Source organism: Diospyros lotus, chromosome 1 (genome assembly GCF_014633365.1).
Source record: "Diospyros lotus cultivar Yz01 chromosome 1, ASM1463336v1, whole genome shotgun sequence".
NCBI classification, from domain to species: Eukaryota; Viridiplantae; Streptophyta; class Magnoliopsida; order Ericales; family Ebenaceae; genus Diospyros; species Diospyros lotus.
In genome coordinates, this window is record NC_068338.1 from 34,739,997 (window position 1) to 34,757,918 (window position 17,922).

A 17,922-nucleotide genomic window follows, 5' to 3' on the forward strand; every position below is an offset into this window, starting at 1 on the left:
TATTATTTAATTTTTGAAATATAAACAAAAATAAATAAGTTTTGGTATTGGAGAGGGGTTGGGACCCTATTCTTAGATGGGGTCATCTCTAATTGGTTTTTGAATTTGAACCAAGTTCTATGGGTGTTACCCATCTTTCCTACCTATGAATATGGAGTGCAATTTTGTTCACCCCCTTTAACGGAGTGAATGAAATTCTCAATTAGTTTAATGTTAAAAAAGTCATTTTGGAGAGGAGTGTGTTTCTCTTTAAGAAACTCATATCGTTTCTTTTTTCTTTTTCTTTAACAATTGTATTATTGTCTTGCTATTGCATCTTTCTTTGTGACAATCAATGAAATGAGGTAGCAATGAGAGATTTGTTGAAGAAGAAAGGGAAGAGGAGAGAGAGGAGCAAGGAAAATTGACAAGGTGTCACAAAATTAAATGGAATTATGTCTATCTTGTTAAAGATGATGAACAAAATTATACTTATGAATATAATATTTTTTTAAGTTTTATGGGTTATTTGAGGGCTAGTGTATTAGTTAATCAAGATTTTTTTTTATTTAGTTTAAAAAGTGACTAAAAAAATTATGATAGTAATTCATAATTATAACAATATTACTCCCACCTATTTCTGGTAAGAATTTTGCACAAAAATAAAAAAAATAAAAATCATTTTCCGGGTTAGAATCCTAAAACAACCCGGGTTGGCGAGTCGGGCTGGATATGGCGCATGCATCAGTGCCGCAGATTATTTCTCTTTGGATTGGATTTTACCCTCTCCTCTCTCTTGCTGCTGCTGGAACACGCTCTCGTTTCTCCGCCGGCTGCTTCAAAATCATAGCAAGCAAGCACATAAGCTTCTGGAACTACACAAGAGAAGAATTTAATGGCGCATTCATGCGTCTCCACCTCGGCTTCTCTCTGCCTCAACACTCCCTTATCCTCCTCTTCTTCTTCTGCTAGCAGCTCCCCTCCTCCGGACGCCAAAACCCTCTCTTTGACCTTCCAGCCCCTTCGTTCCAGGTACTCTTCTTCTTCGACACACTTGTTCCTGTTTGGTTGCTTCCTTCTATTGCCACAAATTCACAGAGCCAAATCTGGAATTATGTACTATCCACCTTCGCTACAACTCGCAATCCTCGATGTTAATTGGTGTAATTTGCCCCTTCAGTTATTTCTCTGCAAGACTGCTAGAAATAGGGAACTGAAAAGTTTTGTTTATGCTCTGAGTTTTTGGCAATCGCATCCGGATTGATTTGGGATTTGTTGCTCTTTGGCCTGCAGGAACTTGAGAAAGCTCGCTTCTAAGCCAAAGAATGTCCGCAATTCTTCTGTCAAGGCCGTGTACTCCGGTGAGTTTTCGGAGTCCAAGGGCAATTCACGTCGCGGGGTTTGGTCCATTAGGTAGGGTTTGTTTATTTTGTCATACAATTCACTCCTTTGACTGTTGTTCGTACTCTTTCAATTTGAATACCGTTGAATTGGTTGTTCAGGGATGATTTGCAAATCCCATCTTCGGCATACTTCCCGGTCTATGCGCAAGGACAAGGACCCCCACCAATGGTGCAAGAGCGTTTTCAGAGTGTTATCAGTCAGCTTTTTCAGCATGTAAGGAACTCGTTGTTTTGATATGTTAGCTTTCATTTGACTGTTGATTGAGCTTCTATAATGTTTAACACTGGTCTCTCATTGGATTTTGAAGAGGATAATCCGATGCGGTGGAGCTGTTGATGATGATATGGCAAACATTATTGTTGCCCAGCTTCTCTATCTTGATGCTGTTGATCCCAACAAAGTTTGTTTTCCGTTATATATTCTAAGAGTTTTTCATTGGTTTTAAACTTTAGATCATAATTACGTCAAATACTACCTTTTTTATTTTTATATTATTGGGTGCCAATTTTTTTTTGTTTTCCATATTTCCTTTGTTTCAAGCTCTTATTTTTGAACTTTGAACGTTAGACTATTGATTGACACCTTTATTTCTTAACCTTTTTATTTTTTAGGTCGGGGATTTTTTTGTTTTTTTTTTTTTTGGGGGGGGGGGGGGGGGGGGTTGGGGGTGTTGGTATGTGAAACTACAGTCTCCGGCGATCTGCTCCAGTTGCTGTCAGGGGAGAAATAAGATATTGATTCATGGTAGCCATGGAAATTATAACTTTATATGCTTATTCATTTTGCTTGCTTTATCTCATGAGATCTGCTAGCCAATTAATTTGTTTTGTCAACAAAACACATTCAGGACTCACAGAAATTATGATCTCAAGGAAGTTAATATCTATTCTAACTCTCTTTTTGTGGAAGTTTGGAGGAAATGGCAACCATCTAATGGATAATTGTGAAAGATTCCTTGTCATCTCATTTATACTTTTAAAATGTCAACTTTGTTCATGGTTTAGCCCCAATCTTTTTGGATGATAAGCTTGCCTGTGGACTATATACTCAATGTCTTTGCACACTTTATGCTTGAGAACATATAACTAATTTTTTGTAAATTGTGAGCATTCCTCTCTACCAAACACTAAGGGGCCGTTTGGTATGGGACAAGTTTTTAAATTCCTGGGATTCATGATTCTTGGGAATACTCTTGAAATTTTTGATTTCCATAATTTATGCAATTCTATATTTGGTTAGGTTTAAATATTCTCAGGAATGTTGAGTATTCTTTTCTGAGAATCTTAGATTCCTATGTTTGGTTTAAATGTAACATTCTTGGGAATTCATGTTCTTTTTTCAAAATTACCCTTATTTAATTTTTTTTATTTAAAAATGATAAATTCCTTCTACTATATAAAATATTGAGACCCACAACATCTTTAAAAAGTCAAACAAATGTCATTTTTTTTTACACATTATGTATATATATGCATGTGTATATATATATATATAATATATACATAATATATATAATATTTTATAATAAATAATAAAAATATATATACATATATGTATATATAATATATTTAATATAAATATATATAATATGTTTGTATGGGGTTATAAAAGGGTAAGGAGTGTTTTAGTCTTTTTCTTTGTTAAAAACATTCCCAAGTCCATGGGAAACTTGGATTCCCAACCCCCCCATGAAAATCTTTTTGTGGGAAAGTTGTTTAAAAATTATTCCCGAGAATCCTATTTCTCAAGATTCTTTTTATAAAAAAATTATACCAAACATGGAAATATAGATTCCCAACCTAACATTCTCAGGAATTTTAAAATTTCTCCCATACCAAACGCCTGTAAAGGATTCCAATCCAATGACATGGTAAACATAAACAAATCTTTTCTGTTTTTCCTTGATTCGATACAATGATTCATGGATTCTCCAGAGCCAATTTTTGTCGTCTGAAGGCATATGTGTGTCATGCACTAGCTTTTAGTTTCCTTTGTTTACCTTTGAGCTTCCAATGTAATATTCTCAGTGTTGTGTGATCAACTGCCTGTCTCTTTCTCACATACATTTGGCAGTTTAAATAGGTACCTTATGAACTTATGACCTGATACCATGATTATTTAAACAGGATATTGTCATGTATGTGAACTCTCCTGGAGGCTCAGTTACTGCTGGTAATTTCTTTCTTCTTATGAATAGTTTGTTCTCTTGTTGATCTAGAGGACTGCCTGGTTATTCCCTGACTTGAGTATTTTTAATCCCCTCAGGTATGGCCATATTTGACACAATGAGGCATATAAGACCTGATGTTTCTACTGTATGTGTTGGACTGGCTGCCAGGTAATCACTAATGACAGTTTTGTGATTTTGTAAGCCACTCATGCTATGTTCTTCCTGAAATGCTGAATTGTCTACTTATTTTCCTTATTAGTGATTGTAGATTTCTTTTTTGTTCAATTTGTTTGAACTATATATATATATATATATATATCATTTCTTTTTGTATTGGATAAAACTGTTTCGTGAAATGACCAAGTAATTGCAATGCTATGATTATGTTCGAGTATCTACATAATTTACCTGTCTGCTCATATAAGTATCTTCATGAATTATTTTCCATCCAGAACTATTTTTCTTTATTTATAGTTTGCATCTTCTTGGTTTTTAAGTTGCTTGAAACTCATGGAATGGCAGCTTAATGGATTCAGGATGAGGCCTTTCTGTTACCGGTTTATTCTGGCTTTACTGATGTATTTCTCCTAGTGGAGAAGATCCTTTAACATGAAGCCTCACAAAGTTTTAGATGGTATTGGGTTTGTGGTGGGGTTGCAATCTAGTTGGCCACCTGCTTGGCCCATACAGCCCAACAAGAATATTTTAGGGCTTGTAGGCCTACATGGCCGGGATGGGCAGGGCAAGATTTTAAAAACAGTTTAATCAGTGGCCAGAGGGTTATTGAGGCATTGAAAAATATCTAATAATTTGTTTAAATTTATTTTTGTTCAAAGAATTTGAATGGAATATTGAGAAGAACCAGCGTTGCTGCCTCTATCAACTTCTTATTCTAATTTCTGATACTTCTTGTGTATTTTTTTTTTTTTCCAAGCTTCACTGATCTATCTAATACAAATGAAATTGTAGCTAATATTGAGCAGCTATTTTTATTTGATGGTTTCATTGATTAGTGAAGATACTCAACTTGGGTGCAGTTGATCTTTTGAACTAGTGGTAGCTTGGTGAATGGCAGGTTTCGTTTCACAAGATTACTTCTACCTGTTTGGCAGTTCAATTTATCACTCTTATTGATTGACTGGACTGGAGCATATCTAACTGTAGTGTTGATATACCTTTGAGAAGTAATTTCATTTTCTTCTGATGTGGAGCAAACTCATTTTTCATATGAGGTTGCATTGTGCTGTTTTGTGCCTTGTGAGAATTGATGGTCTTATGCCTTGTCTTGGGTTTGTGAAGGATCATGACTTGTGGATGAGCCAATGAGGATATGTTTTGTATAAAATTAGCTTTTACCCTGATACCTGTCCTAGAGAAACAATTTAGGGATCGACATGGTGTAAACAGCATTGATCTTTGGTGGTCGGACTTGGTTCCAAAGTTTATTGGAAGTCCACAATGACGATCTCTATTTGAATGATTTCTCTTTAGCATGAAAAGGTGCTGACTAGAGTAAATGGCAGTATGGAAATATTGAGTTATGCCCATACTTCAAAACTCTGCAGTTTTGCTACTACGTGGTTGCTGTTTATTTTGCCTCATTGTTATTTTCAATATGCTAGTAATAATCCCCTCTTACCCGACCTACTTAATAATCCCCTCTTACCCGACCTGCTTAATAATCCCCTCTTACCCGACCAGCTTTCTGCTTCTCTCTGTGCTAGAGCTAAGTTTAATCAATTCAACAATTACTATTACTTGCTTGCTTAGTTCTGCACATTATACTTGCTAGCTGCTCTCATCACTGCATGATTGGTAGGTTATTCTTAACGTGGATAGTAGAATATGTTCTCTTTTAGTTATGAACATTATTTTTCTTCTTGTTGAACAGCATGGGAGCCTTCCTGCTCAGCTCTGGCACAAAAGGTGACAATCCACTTTGAGTTTTGGAATTTAAGTTTTCATTGTGTTTTTTACTTGCTGAAATTTCTAAACACATTTCTTTATCATTCTGGTGCTGAAGGAAAAAGATATAGTCTTCCAAACTCTAGGATAATGATCCATCAGCCTCTTGGCGGTGCTCAAGGTGGGCAAACTGATATAGATATTCAGGTATCTCTAATCTTTCTTTTCATTTTCTGCTAGTCTCTCTATTTTTTTGTTGATTACACTTGCCACTTATTAGTTGATCCTGCATTGGTTTTCAAATCTAGTAAAAATTGAATAAATTTTAGTTCAATTTAAGTAAATTTTAATATTTAGTAATTAATTTTTATTATTTAAAATTAAATATTTATTAAATTAATTAAAAATGTGCCATTTCACTAGTTTGAAGATTCAATAAATTTATCAATCAATGTCTTTATAGAGAAAAGGTCAATAAGCTAGGTTACACAAAATTAGAAATAGGAAATGCTTCGATATGAAGTGAAAATGAGAAAACAACATTTTTTTAGAGAAATAGGAAATGGAAATGTGAGAGAAACACGTAAATAAAATAAATATAGGGGTCTTTTTATAAATATAAATTTTAATATAAAAATTATAAAAATAATTATTCAATTAAACATAAACATAAAATTCCATCATCCATTCAAGTAAACATAAACATAAGTTGCTTTTGTCTCTAATGTGATTGTCAAGACAATAGAGATAGAATTGCTTTTATCTCTAACGTGGTATGGAACAAAAATGCGTTTCTAATGAACATTTCAAAAATTACGAAAATGGTCCAGAAATGTTTTATTTGGTGTTTCTAAGCATTTCAGGGTAGGAAATGTTTTGGAAAAGTCGAAATGGCACCGTTTCAATGTTTCCGTGCATCAAGGTTAATAAGTGATGAGGTTGAGTAGTTGTTATCTTTGATAAGGGACATTGATTGGTGAACCTTGTGAACTCATACACTAATAAATATTTGGTATAATTGAGATAGTACATTATTGTGCTAACATAGTATCACAACCAATAATGACAAGCCAAGTGTTTATAATCTTAATATCACGTTAGCACTATGACATGACTTGTCATTATTGGATTGTGATATCATGCCAGCACCATAATACCACAATTATATTGAATATTTTATCAACAAACCCAAGGATATGCACCATGCATCTTTAGCTCAATAAATATTAATAATAATTATTAAATATTAAAGGTTAAGTACTAAATATTAAAATTTATTAACCTAACTAAAATTTAACTGATAACTCACATTAAGAAGAGAGGTGACTATCGAATGAAGTTAACACCACATGTTTGAGAAACATAAGCCAGCTTAAGGTTAGAGAGATGTTTTGAGCGCCTGTGAACATGGTAAATGGCTTACGGTTCATCTCGGTGCATTCCATGAGCTCTAAGGATTGTCATAATGCGTTGTTTTAATTCCTTTACTGTTGTTTCTTTTCTTTTTTTTTTCTTTTTTTTTCCTTTTTTACTTTTCAAGCTCACTCTGCTTGCGATTATTTATTTTTCTTTTTAATCTTTTGCAACTCATTTATAAGCCTCACCTGCATATCGTTGAATGTGAAAGCCATGCAACTTTTTTTTTTTTTTTAATAATCTTCATGGATGGATCTCCAAACCTTTCTTTCGTGCATGCTCTTTCCTTCACTATAATAAGATTTCAGGTTGTCAGTTAATAGTCAATAACTAACATGTAGAGATGTTTGAAAGTCAACAATTAGAACTCCAGTAAGCATATGATTTCATGTGCCGCATTTAATTGTATGGTTTGTTTAATAACATGGCTTGCAGGCCAATGAAATGTTACATCACAAGGCAAATCTGAATGGGTATTTGGCCTACCATACTGGTCAAAGCCTGGAGAAGATTAACCAGGACACCGACCGTGATTTCTTCATGAGTGCTAAAGAAGCCAAAGATTACGGCCTTATAGATGGTGTTATCACGAATCCTATGAAAGCTCTCCAGCCTGCAGCTGCTACTGCCTGATCAATAATGGTAATCATCAGTGTGTAAAAATTCACACGATTACTAATGAATCAAATATCATGCTAACTATGTTTTAGAGTCAAATGGGGACGATCATACTACCTCTCTCAAATTTCCCATTATCCTGAAAGACTTTAGTTTCTGTACACCTGGGTTGGTGTATGAAAATAGCATGTCTTTGCCCATCCAAACTGAGACTGGAAAAACAGATCGAATTCACATCAAACAGGGTGCTAGGTTTTTCTTCGAGCACCTGCACCCCTGATGTTCCTTTGCTTCTGATTTTAGCCAGGAAGATGATGTTTATGTTTGCCATGGTTCTGTCTTTGTCTTATTAACTCTTGCGTCCACATTTTCTTTTTGGAATACTTTTGTCTCGACCTTCTTGGTTTCTAGAGATTTAGTGGAGAGTGTAGATTTATCTAAGCACTTCCATGAGTAATTCTTTGCGCTGGCAGGGACCCTTTAATATAATGTGGATTTTTGTCCAAAGTGGCCAGTGGGTCACTGTAGTTGCACTAGTTATCTTTAGCTAGTAATGATTTAGGTGATGTGGTTGGTCGAGTTTTGAAACCCTATATATACCTTTACAAAATTATTAAGATCATGCTATCAAAAGATAAAAGGGCGTCCTCTCAACAAATAAAGATGAAAGGCATCTTCTTGTGCGAGCTGCCCACTCTTTGAAGATTGGGAAGTGTTTAAGACAACTTGAACCTAAGTCTCAAATGAGTAGAGTTGTTTGTGTGCGGTTCGGTGTTTGGCTCGACAAAATCTCGTTTGAGTTTGTTCATTAAAGTAAATGGACTAATTTTGAGGTTAACTTTGAAAATTGATTTGTAAATAAATTAATTTTGAACTCAGTAAAGATCAAATCATTAAAGTTCATGAACATGTTCAATTGAAGACTCACGAATGTTTTTTTTTTTTGTAAATAAGAATTATATAAAACAAAACACGCTAAAAAGGCTACGAACCAAAGCCAGGGCAAACCTCAGGCCACCAAAACACCAGGGCAACAACACATTAATGATCATCCTCCGGGCTAGAAAAATAAAATAAGAAAAAACATAACAAGAAAAGAAAAATGAAGAAAACTAAAATATATACAAGATAGATACATTGGCCAGAAGAGAGACGAAAATTCCATCTCGATATGACAATGCGATAGATAAGATATATGGCAATCCAAAGACTGTTCAACAAACAAACCCAAGTGAGTTGGGAATCAACAAAGCATAAGCACAAGAAGAGCTGGCACCAAGGATAAGATTCCATGGACGTAAAGGTCTATCTCCAAAGTAAAGACATCTCAATGCGTAAAAGAGTTATGGTCTCTCAAAAGTTGCTAGACACGACAGAGAGTATAACTTTGAAAGAACGACCTGAAGCGAATAGTCGTCAGACAAACTCACACCGCACACTGAATCAAGTGAGCCAGTTGGGATGCTAATCTTTCTTGATCATGGAAACACTTGTTGTTGTGCTCCCTTCAGATGAAATACACCAAGGCATGAAGAACCAATTTGTAACATTTAAATTACCATTGTGAATTGTATAGGTTTCTTAGAACCATTAAAATCTAAGTGAATATAGTTTTCAAGGTAAGTTAGGAAGGAAACTTTAGTGTAGTGGTTGCCTAAAATCCATTGTAATCTAGGTGTGTGTAACTAGTTTTCAAGGCGAGCTAGTGTGAAAACCTTGGTGATTTTGATTTAGTGGAACCCTAAAGGTGGTTAGACCTTGGGAGAGTGGATTAGGTGTGTGGAAACACTGAACCACTATAAATTGTGTTGTGTTTCATATTATTTATTTTTCTTATATCTTGTGGCTTACATTTATTATTAATCTTAAACATAATTTATTATATTTATCAAATATATTTTCTAATAAAATCTTTAATCAGTAATATTTATTAAAATTGAGAAAAAATTTAATCACTTAATTCACCTCTCTTTTGAGTGGTCATACCCTAAGAGATCAACATAAATATATTATTTAATATAAATTTATTCAAGTTTGAATTATTATTAATATAATTAAATTAAATATGTTTAAAATTTATATATATATTAATTCAATCATTTAACATAATATAATATGTGTATATATGATCAAGTAAAATTATTAAATTAGGTTTAGCCAAATACCATATACAAGTAGTTTTTTAAATTAAAAATCTTAAAAAGTGAAAAAGATTGAAGAAGAAAGAAGCCAAGAGCAAGAGGCAAGCATAGACATCGCCCATAGTTAGCACTAGTTATCGTTGTTGTTATCGCTGCAAGCCTTCATCCAAGATTGAACCATTGCCAATTGCCATTTTTTGTTGCCATCGCACACTGCCTTTTATTGCTCTACCGTCACTTGTTGTGCGTTGTCTTCGTTTATTGCTATTGCATACACCCTTATTGGGCTGCCATTGTTTACTACCGCATTCCACTGTTATCATCGTACACCCCCTGTCTTCATCTGTCGTTACCTCTCTAAAGTACTGCCCATTGTCAATGCACAACTTTCTCCTTCTTTGTCGTTGTTCAAGTTCGAGCCTAGAAATTAATTCATAGAGCTAACCTTGAGCTTAGCGAATATCAACTTGATTCGATTTAGTTCGATTGTAGCCTTATTTGAACCTCATGAATCACTAAAGTTTTAATTAGAGAGACATGAACTTTGGCTTGTACAGTGTTGTTAGACCTGAGAATTTCATAAGGTTTTAAGTGTAAATTTTCATTGGGACAGAAGTGAATTTTTTAGAAGTTTAGGGCTAAAGTGGAATTTTTCACAATGATAAGTGACTGAATAAACTGCAGGGAGTGCCTTGGAGTCTAGATGTCTAAGGAAAATGGTAATGTATTAACGAACAATTCGAAACGTGATTTATGACATCGAAAGAAGTCAAATCGAAAATAGTTTTCGGTACAACTGTGGTTTAGGCTGAAAAATCGAATTGTTATTTGAAACTCCCGAAAAGTCAATAGAGCTATGAGTAAACTTAGGTTTTTTAAGTAGAACAACCTTGATTTGGTTTCGGGTTGGAACAAAAGGATTAGTGATCAAATCGCACAATCGGGCATGAGTGTAAATTCTTAATTTTGCCCAAGGAATGTGAAAATGATAATTTTTTTGAGTTTTCAAGGGTGAAATGAAGATTCTAGATCTTGAGAGTCTTAATGGAATTATTATAAAAAATAGGGGCTTTAAGGAAAGGGCCAAAATACAAATGAAAAAGCTAGAGGGGCCAAAGTGTAATTTTTAGAAGTCTGCAAGTGTGAAACTTGCAAACTCGCATGCCGCTGGCAAAAGTCCATGATTTCGGTGATGGGATGATCGAGGTTGGCCTGGGGAAGGTTCCCGTGGCCTAGGAAAGCTTGGGGACCAAGCCTTGGCCGTGAGGTGGTCGGGTTTTGCCTATAAAAATGGCAGAGAGTTTCGAGTTTTAGAGTATCAAATTGGATGTGTTTGTGAGTGTTTTTGAGGGATTGGATAGAGGCATTTTGTTCCTCGTGTTTTGGATAGCATTTCTAGAGATTTTGATGAGATTTTATCAAGCTTTGTGGGTGTTTCGAGAGGTGGCTGGAAAATCGAAGCTGCGCCAGAGGCGAGCTTTCGAGCAAGCTTTTGGGGGACTTTTTGTCGTTGTTTCGAGTATTTAAAGGTGCCATTGGGATCGACTCAAGGTGTAGAGCAAGTTAGAAGCAAAAATCCAACATCGTCGGTGTGCCAAAGTCGAAGAAAACGACCGATGTGTGAGCTGCATGCATTAGTCATTCACGCGTAGTACACATGCCAGCGCGTGAAGGTGTGCGAGACTAGGGGTAATTTTGGAATTTTTTCTGTAATTTTTCAGAATTTATTTTATGAATTATGGTGTTGAAAAATTTGAAAAAATGTTTAAAGAGATATTTATTTTAAAATTTTTGAGGAAAAAATAGGAAAAAAAATAGGTGAAAATTATGAAGAAATTGAGAAAATGGATTTTGATGTTCTTTTAAATAAATATGATGTCTAAGGTACATTGAGGTTTGATACGACATTCGAGGTTGGCACGTATATCGAGGTATTCTGAGATACTTTCGAGATAAGTGTTCCTACCTAAAACTTGGTTTATTGTGAGTGATTTTATCCTAAATACTAGGTTTTGATTCTACCTAAACTTGATTTAATTACATGCAAATGGTTTTGATGCATGTGAATGGTTTTACCATGTGATGGTTGTTTTCATGTGAAAAGTTCATCATAAAGTGTTTTATGCATATGTATTGAATTTTGTGTGATAAATTATGTACATGAAATGTTGTTTTTTATGATTCATCGAATCATGGTATGTGAAATTGACATGTTTTTGTGTTGTCCATATGGGACGTGGGATGTCAACTTGTGGCGTGGCACTTGAGTGATAGCACTAGGGAAGCGTGCCAAGGAAAAATGTTCACTTATGACGGAGACTGAAAGTTGACACCACCCCGGTGGTCGACAAGTGATGGGGCTGAGAGTGGACATTACCCCGGATCGACTTATGTGGCGAGGCTGTGAGTGGATATCACCCCAGATGTCTTTGAGTAATAACATTGCTTTCGAGGTGGACGTGGATTCGCAGGGGTAATGTTGATCATCTTGTGGCCAGGGTTTATGTTGACGTGATCCGATAAGCTTTTGAGGTGAAACGTAATCTCTGACATGATTGTGGGGTGATTCCCCAGATTCTTGAATTGATGTTGACCATTTCGTGTCGGAAGTGGTAACAATGGTTTTTCGTTGTGTTAAAGAGAGGCGTTGATGTTGCCCTCTTAAGCTAGGACTATGTTATGTCAATGTGTCGATGCGGTTGTGTTGTCTTTAGAGAGATTGCATTTTCCCCGATTAAGGTTAAGTGTTGTGTAGGATTCTCTTGGGTTGGGATATGTCGATTTATTTTATATCTTACATACATTCATAAAATTATTTTGAACTCTTACTTAAATAATTCAACATCTTATTTGGACTTTATTCCTGAAATATTCAAACATTTTAGGTGAAGACAACGGTGCCAAAGGAAAAAGAATTGTTGAGGGGTGACAGCTATTTGTAGATGGTTCGTAGCATGACTTTTAGTTTATGATGTATTATATTTTGATGATGTCATGTTAAAACGATGATATGACTTTTATGTTATGAATAAAGTAGTTTCGATTATATTCTATTTGAGGTTTTGATCTAACTTTTATATTTGTAATAGTGTTATTTGTTTTAACTTATTAATTCTTATTTTAATATGCTGAAAATGTAAAATAAGATTGCTAAAAAATAATTTATGTTGAGAAAAAATATATTCTCAAAATTCTAAGTCATTTAACGCCCCCAATAAAAGCGGAACATTACAGTTGTCTTTTGAAAAGTCTTCTCCTTATGTATGATTGTGCTTTCTTAACACTGAGTTTCGAATTAAGGGTGAGTTGTGTATATAAGAGATTATTTGGTAAAGATTAGGGAGTGACTGTTGCTTCTAAATTATAATTCTTCAATCAACTTTAACGTAGAATTGTCTTCCACTTACAATTTTCCCCTTACTTGGGAAGAATGTTGTTATGCCATTTGAATTCATGAGTCATAAAAATAGTAGTCTTAGTATTATTATAAATTGAAGGAGACAAAAAGAAATAGAAATTTGGAGGATAATTTAGATAGAATCTTCATCTACTTTTCATTTCTCTATTAATCTCTCTCTTAAATTAAAAAAAAAGGAAAAGAAAATTAAAATAAGAAAAGGGCTCCCTGAATTAACACGTGGGGGGTGGGGGCATGGAACCTAGAGTAACCGTACAACGTTAGGGGACTGTTGGGAATCTTTTGGAACAGCTTCCCCTTCCTTCCATCTTTAAAACTAAAGGGTGGGGGGTGGGGGATAACTCTTACCAATAACTCTGCAGAGTTTGGCGGTTTTCGTTTATATAATATGTATATATGCTGAGCAGCCGAGGGGAATCAGCGAGTGGCAACTGCTCTGCTCGAACGTGGAAACAAAAGGACCATTTGGGCTTTTCAGAAGGAAGACAGATTCGTCGGCCAAACAATCCAATCCCCCCATCAAATCTAAATCTAAAAAGAAACTGCCAAACCAAAACAAAGAGACTAGAAAAATGGAGAAGCCGCAAACGTAATGCCTATTGATATATTATTATCTGTTCTCTCTCTCTCTCTCTCTCTCTCTCTCTCTACGCCTGCACTACAGTACAGCCAAATCAACCACTCTCTCAAAAGGCCACTTGGGTTGGGTTGGGTTGGGTTGGTTTGGTTAGGCCTCGTGACTCTCGTGCCACCTTTTTAAATTCTTTTCCAGGATATGACAGACGCCACCCTCTTTTTAACATTACACATCTCTCTCTCTCTCTCTCTCTCTCTCTCTCTCTGTGTTATTATTTGATTGAAACATGGTTTAGCATAATAATTTCTTTATTTGCTGGAATGATAATGAATTAGATATAAGCACAATAATATTCTTTGACGGTTTTATATATATATATATATATTTATGTCTACTACACACAATTTTTTCTTGATCGCATGCCTATACACTTTAGGTAATATAATTAATTTTCTATTTTTATCTTTATTCAAATAATGAATGCCCATCCTTTATTTTTTTATTCATAATATATTCTGTTTTACATTCAAATCAAAAAATAACAAAAGCTTAACATATTCAGTTCTCATCCTAATTTTAATCCATAAATCAAATTGATCAAATTGCCGCTACCACCGGAGGGGTTTGGTTGGTTGGGTTTGATGATACTCGTTGTCTAAGAGCATTTAGAGGCTGTTTGGCTTAGCGGTTTGACCGCGTATAAGCTGCATAAGCAGCTTTAAAGCTATACAGCTTTCTATGATGAAGTGTTTGGTAAGCATTAACAGTTTTAACGCTGTATAGCTTATCAGCTGTTTTAACAGCGTTGGCCAGAAGCTGGTGCCCCCAGCTTTGGAAAAAAAGCTAGAGAGTTGACCAAGACAAATATCATTTTGCCCTCTGTTACCGTTGCATCTTCTTTCCCGAAGCTCCTTATCCCATCATCTTCTCCAGAAGGTCTGTCATTACTGCGCTGCCGCCATCGCCCCTCCGCCATTACAGCGCTGCTGCCGTCGCCCCTCCGCCATTACCGCGTTGCCGCAGTTGCCGTCATCCAGCTGAGCTACCTGCAAGTAGCCTTGTGTTGGTGAGTCGCGCCATCGCAGCAGCTGGTTCCAGATCTGCCGCTCAGTGCCGTCGAACAACCCTCCTCCATTACCGCCGTCTCCGTAGCCCATCTCGGCCGTCGCTTCCCGATCCTCCTCCTCCAGATCCGCCGTCGCCTTGTGGGTCGCCTCCTCGCTCCGCCGCTGTTCTTCTGTGTGCAGCGTACATATATATATATATAACATAATATTATTATTATTATTATTATATATATAATATATATAATAATGTTGTATTAATATATTTTTAATAATTATGTATAATTTGTTCACATTTATAATAAAATTTTACATCATTTAATATTATATCTATTTTAATCTTTTTGTCAAATTTTAATACTTTATCCGCTCTTTCAAACTAAACACATAAATATTAATTAATAACTTAAAAATATATTTACTCAAACACATTATCAATTTAAACACTATAGGTGCGTCTTAATCCCAAGCGTCTTAATCCCAACCTCACACTTACAGACAACACACCCGTCTAGGTACAGATACTCCACCTTTCTCTCTCACTGTTTGTTTGAATAGAGAATACATTATTTATTCAGTGTCACATGAAAATAATATTTGTGTTTGTATTTGGTAAAGGCTGAAGAATCCCTAACCTGTCCAGGGGCATTTAACCATCCACACACTAACTCCATAAAGAGGCAGACAGATCAAAAGACACAACCTTTCTCTAATAAGTGGAGGAATACTGATTTTGATTGGGAAACTGCAATACTCTAATGATTACCACATCCAAAAAGCAAAAACCATGAAAGGAGGAGGCAAGTGTAGGATCTACCAACAATTGGGCTATCTTATCTATTTACAGATTCATCTAAGTACATGTCTCTAGGGCTAGAAGCAGTAGAAAAAGCTTGGATTTTTATTAGATCAGGAAGGAAGGATAAGAATCCTTTCATCAAAGATGCTGCTGCCAAGGAAGCTTGTGAAGGACGAAAAAGAAGGCAGTTCTTCAAGCTCATCATAGAAATGATCATTTTCTTCTGATTTCAGAGCTGATAATGTCATGAGAGGGCTAGAGCAAGAGAGTGGCTCTTCATCCAGTAGAACAGTTTTTGGCGAGTCATCAAGGCTTTCCTCGAATGGGTTCTCTCTCTGGCCAATTATGATGTCCTGGGAGTTGTTGAATGGGGACTGGGAGTAGTGGAAATGATCTTCTTCTTCTTTTTCATCTTCATCACTGTTGACCACCAGGGATGCTTGTTGCTCTGGTGGCTGTTCCTCTTCTTTCTTGGGGCTTACGGGCAGATCTTCAGTGGGCTGATCAGCTTCTTCTGGTTCGTTAACGGAGTCCTGACCAGTGAGCTTGGAGGTGGAGGGAAGATCAGGCCCTGGGTGGTTGTGGCTTGAGGTGTAAGTGATGACGAGCGTGGAAGCATCTGTTCTGCATCTCTCCACTTGTTTCTTGGCTGAACACCCCTTCGATGTGCTGCATCTGTAGTACCCCCTGCGCGCATCATAATTACCAAGAAATTGAAGACTAGACTCAGCCACCAATTTCAATTATACTTTCCGGGAAAATAATAAAGAGGAGAGAAAAGCAGAATGAAAGTTGAGACCTTGGATAAGGAGAGCCTTTGATAGGTTTCTGGCCATATTTCCTCCAAGACCAACAGTCAGAAGGCGGTCCTTCACTCCTCTGTTTCCCCTCATTTGCCTCAATCTTCACTCTGACCACAGTTTTCTGAACCACCTTCCTGTTATTGTAACATAAAAGGGAAAAAAAAGGCAACTAATTTCAAACTTTTCCAGTTGTGGCACAAACATATATACTATTCCGACGGGACATCTTGTTTTTGAAGCCTCAAAACAAACTCCCAACAAAATGAAAAAAAAAAAAAAAAAAAACAAGTTGAGAGAAAAAGGGTGGAAAGAGAGAGCTTGCCTTCTTTTGGAGGCCTGATTTTCTGGTTTAAGTTCTTCGGAGTGAGAGCCATCCATGGCAGACGATCGATCTTGCCTTCTTCTCCTTCTTCCTGCTCTGGCGTCGAGGTGATCAATTATTGGCTGAGTTAGATGAAGTTTCAGAGGCAGAAATAAAGAAAGAAATGGATCAAGCTGAGAGTTGGGTTTTCTAATTGATTAAGAGAGAGAAAGGGGTAGAGGAAAAAGGAAAGGACAACCTAACAAAACGAGAGAGAGAGAGAGAGAGAGAGATGACAAGGGGAGAGGTTGCTTTCTCTCTTTCTTTATGATTCGCATTAGATAGAACGCCATACACAACCAAGCACTTATTTCACCAGCCCCCACCTCAAAATTTATTAATTACAAGCTATGCTTTCCCCCTCCCCCGCCCATTCACATAATAATACAGATATTTCCATTCCATGGACATACATATGCTTATCCCCACGCTCGTCTTAATTGGCTGCGCCAAACGGTAGGTCCCCTCCCAATCCCTATCCTACCCAAGATTGTTACTGTACTGTACTGTACTGGCAAGGCAAGCCTCTACTCCATGCGCTCACATGTATTTTTGTTAAAAACGTATTTTTGAGACGGGGGCTTAGATCAAATGTAACAACAAGAATGTTAAGAATTAGAGAATGTGAATTTGTCCTGATTTAGAACTCTACCTTCAACTAGAATTTCTGGTTGAAATTAATGCGCAGACGCCAACAACAACCCCACTAACAAATTTCCATGTTGAATCTTTGTGTATAGTATGGTTATAATCTTTTATTTAATTTACATTGTTCTTAATATATATATATATATATATAGTGGAAGTCTCCTCGTGCTCGTGGAGCACATGCTTTTGAGGAACGGCAATCGAGTGGTTGCGCCTGTGCTGAGATGGATGGTGCTGTCCCTTGTTTCGTTGTGGGCAGAAAAGATCTGGTCCCTTCAACCAATCATGCTACAGTGTTTTCGTCTCCCTCCCTTCCTGATCTGATGGATTGCCGTGAACATGAATTATTGACACCTGCAGCTCCTTTCCTACACTACACGGATGTAACATTCTTGGCCTAACCTTGTCCGCACGCACGAATGTGGATGTAAATGAGATGAAATTATACCTTTTTCTTTATTTATATCGATGCTGTTTCAGTATTTTGGTAAAATAAATAAATTGTATAATAATTACATTATTATCACTCATTTTTTGATTTTTCTTTTTTTGTAAAAGTACTTACTTTTCTATTTGCAGTGTCAGTGATTTTAAATTTTCGAGTCTTGTCAAGACGTGG

The 17,922-nt window shown here is 36.1% G+C and overlaps 2 protein-coding genes across 2 annotated transcripts; one reads left to right on the plus strand and one right to left on the minus strand.

Annotated features, from left to right (window-relative positions):
* Window positions 1–733: 733 nt before the first annotated feature.
* Window positions 734–7,822, plus strand: LOC127787297 (ATP-dependent Clp protease proteolytic subunit 5, chloroplastic-like). The gene is made up of 9 exons (XM_052315271.1): window positions 734–1,011; window positions 1,273–1,392; window positions 1,482–1,596; window positions 1,691–1,783; window positions 3,510–3,555; window positions 3,649–3,721; window positions 5,445–5,479; window positions 5,577–5,665; window positions 7,310–7,822. Exons 1-9 carry the CDS (start codon window positions 875–877, stop codon window positions 7,505–7,507), a joined length of 906 nt encoding a protein of 301 aa, XP_052171231.1. The 5' UTR covers window positions 734–874; the 3' UTR covers window positions 7,508–7,822.
* Window positions 7,823–15,379: 7,557 nt separating this feature from the next.
* Window positions 15,380–16,953, minus strand: LOC127792821 (probable WRKY transcription factor 69). Its single transcript, XM_052323427.1, has 3 exons — window positions 16,617–16,953; window positions 16,291–16,428; window positions 15,380–16,178 (listed from the first exon to the last, which is right to left on the minus strand). The coding sequence occupies exons 1-3, from the start codon at window positions 16,670–16,672 to the stop codon at window positions 15,602–15,604; spliced, it is 771 nt and encodes a 256-aa protein (XP_052179387.1). The 5' UTR covers window positions 16,673–16,953; the 3' UTR covers window positions 15,380–15,601.
* Between the last annotated feature and the right edge of the window lie 969 nt (window positions 16,954–17,922).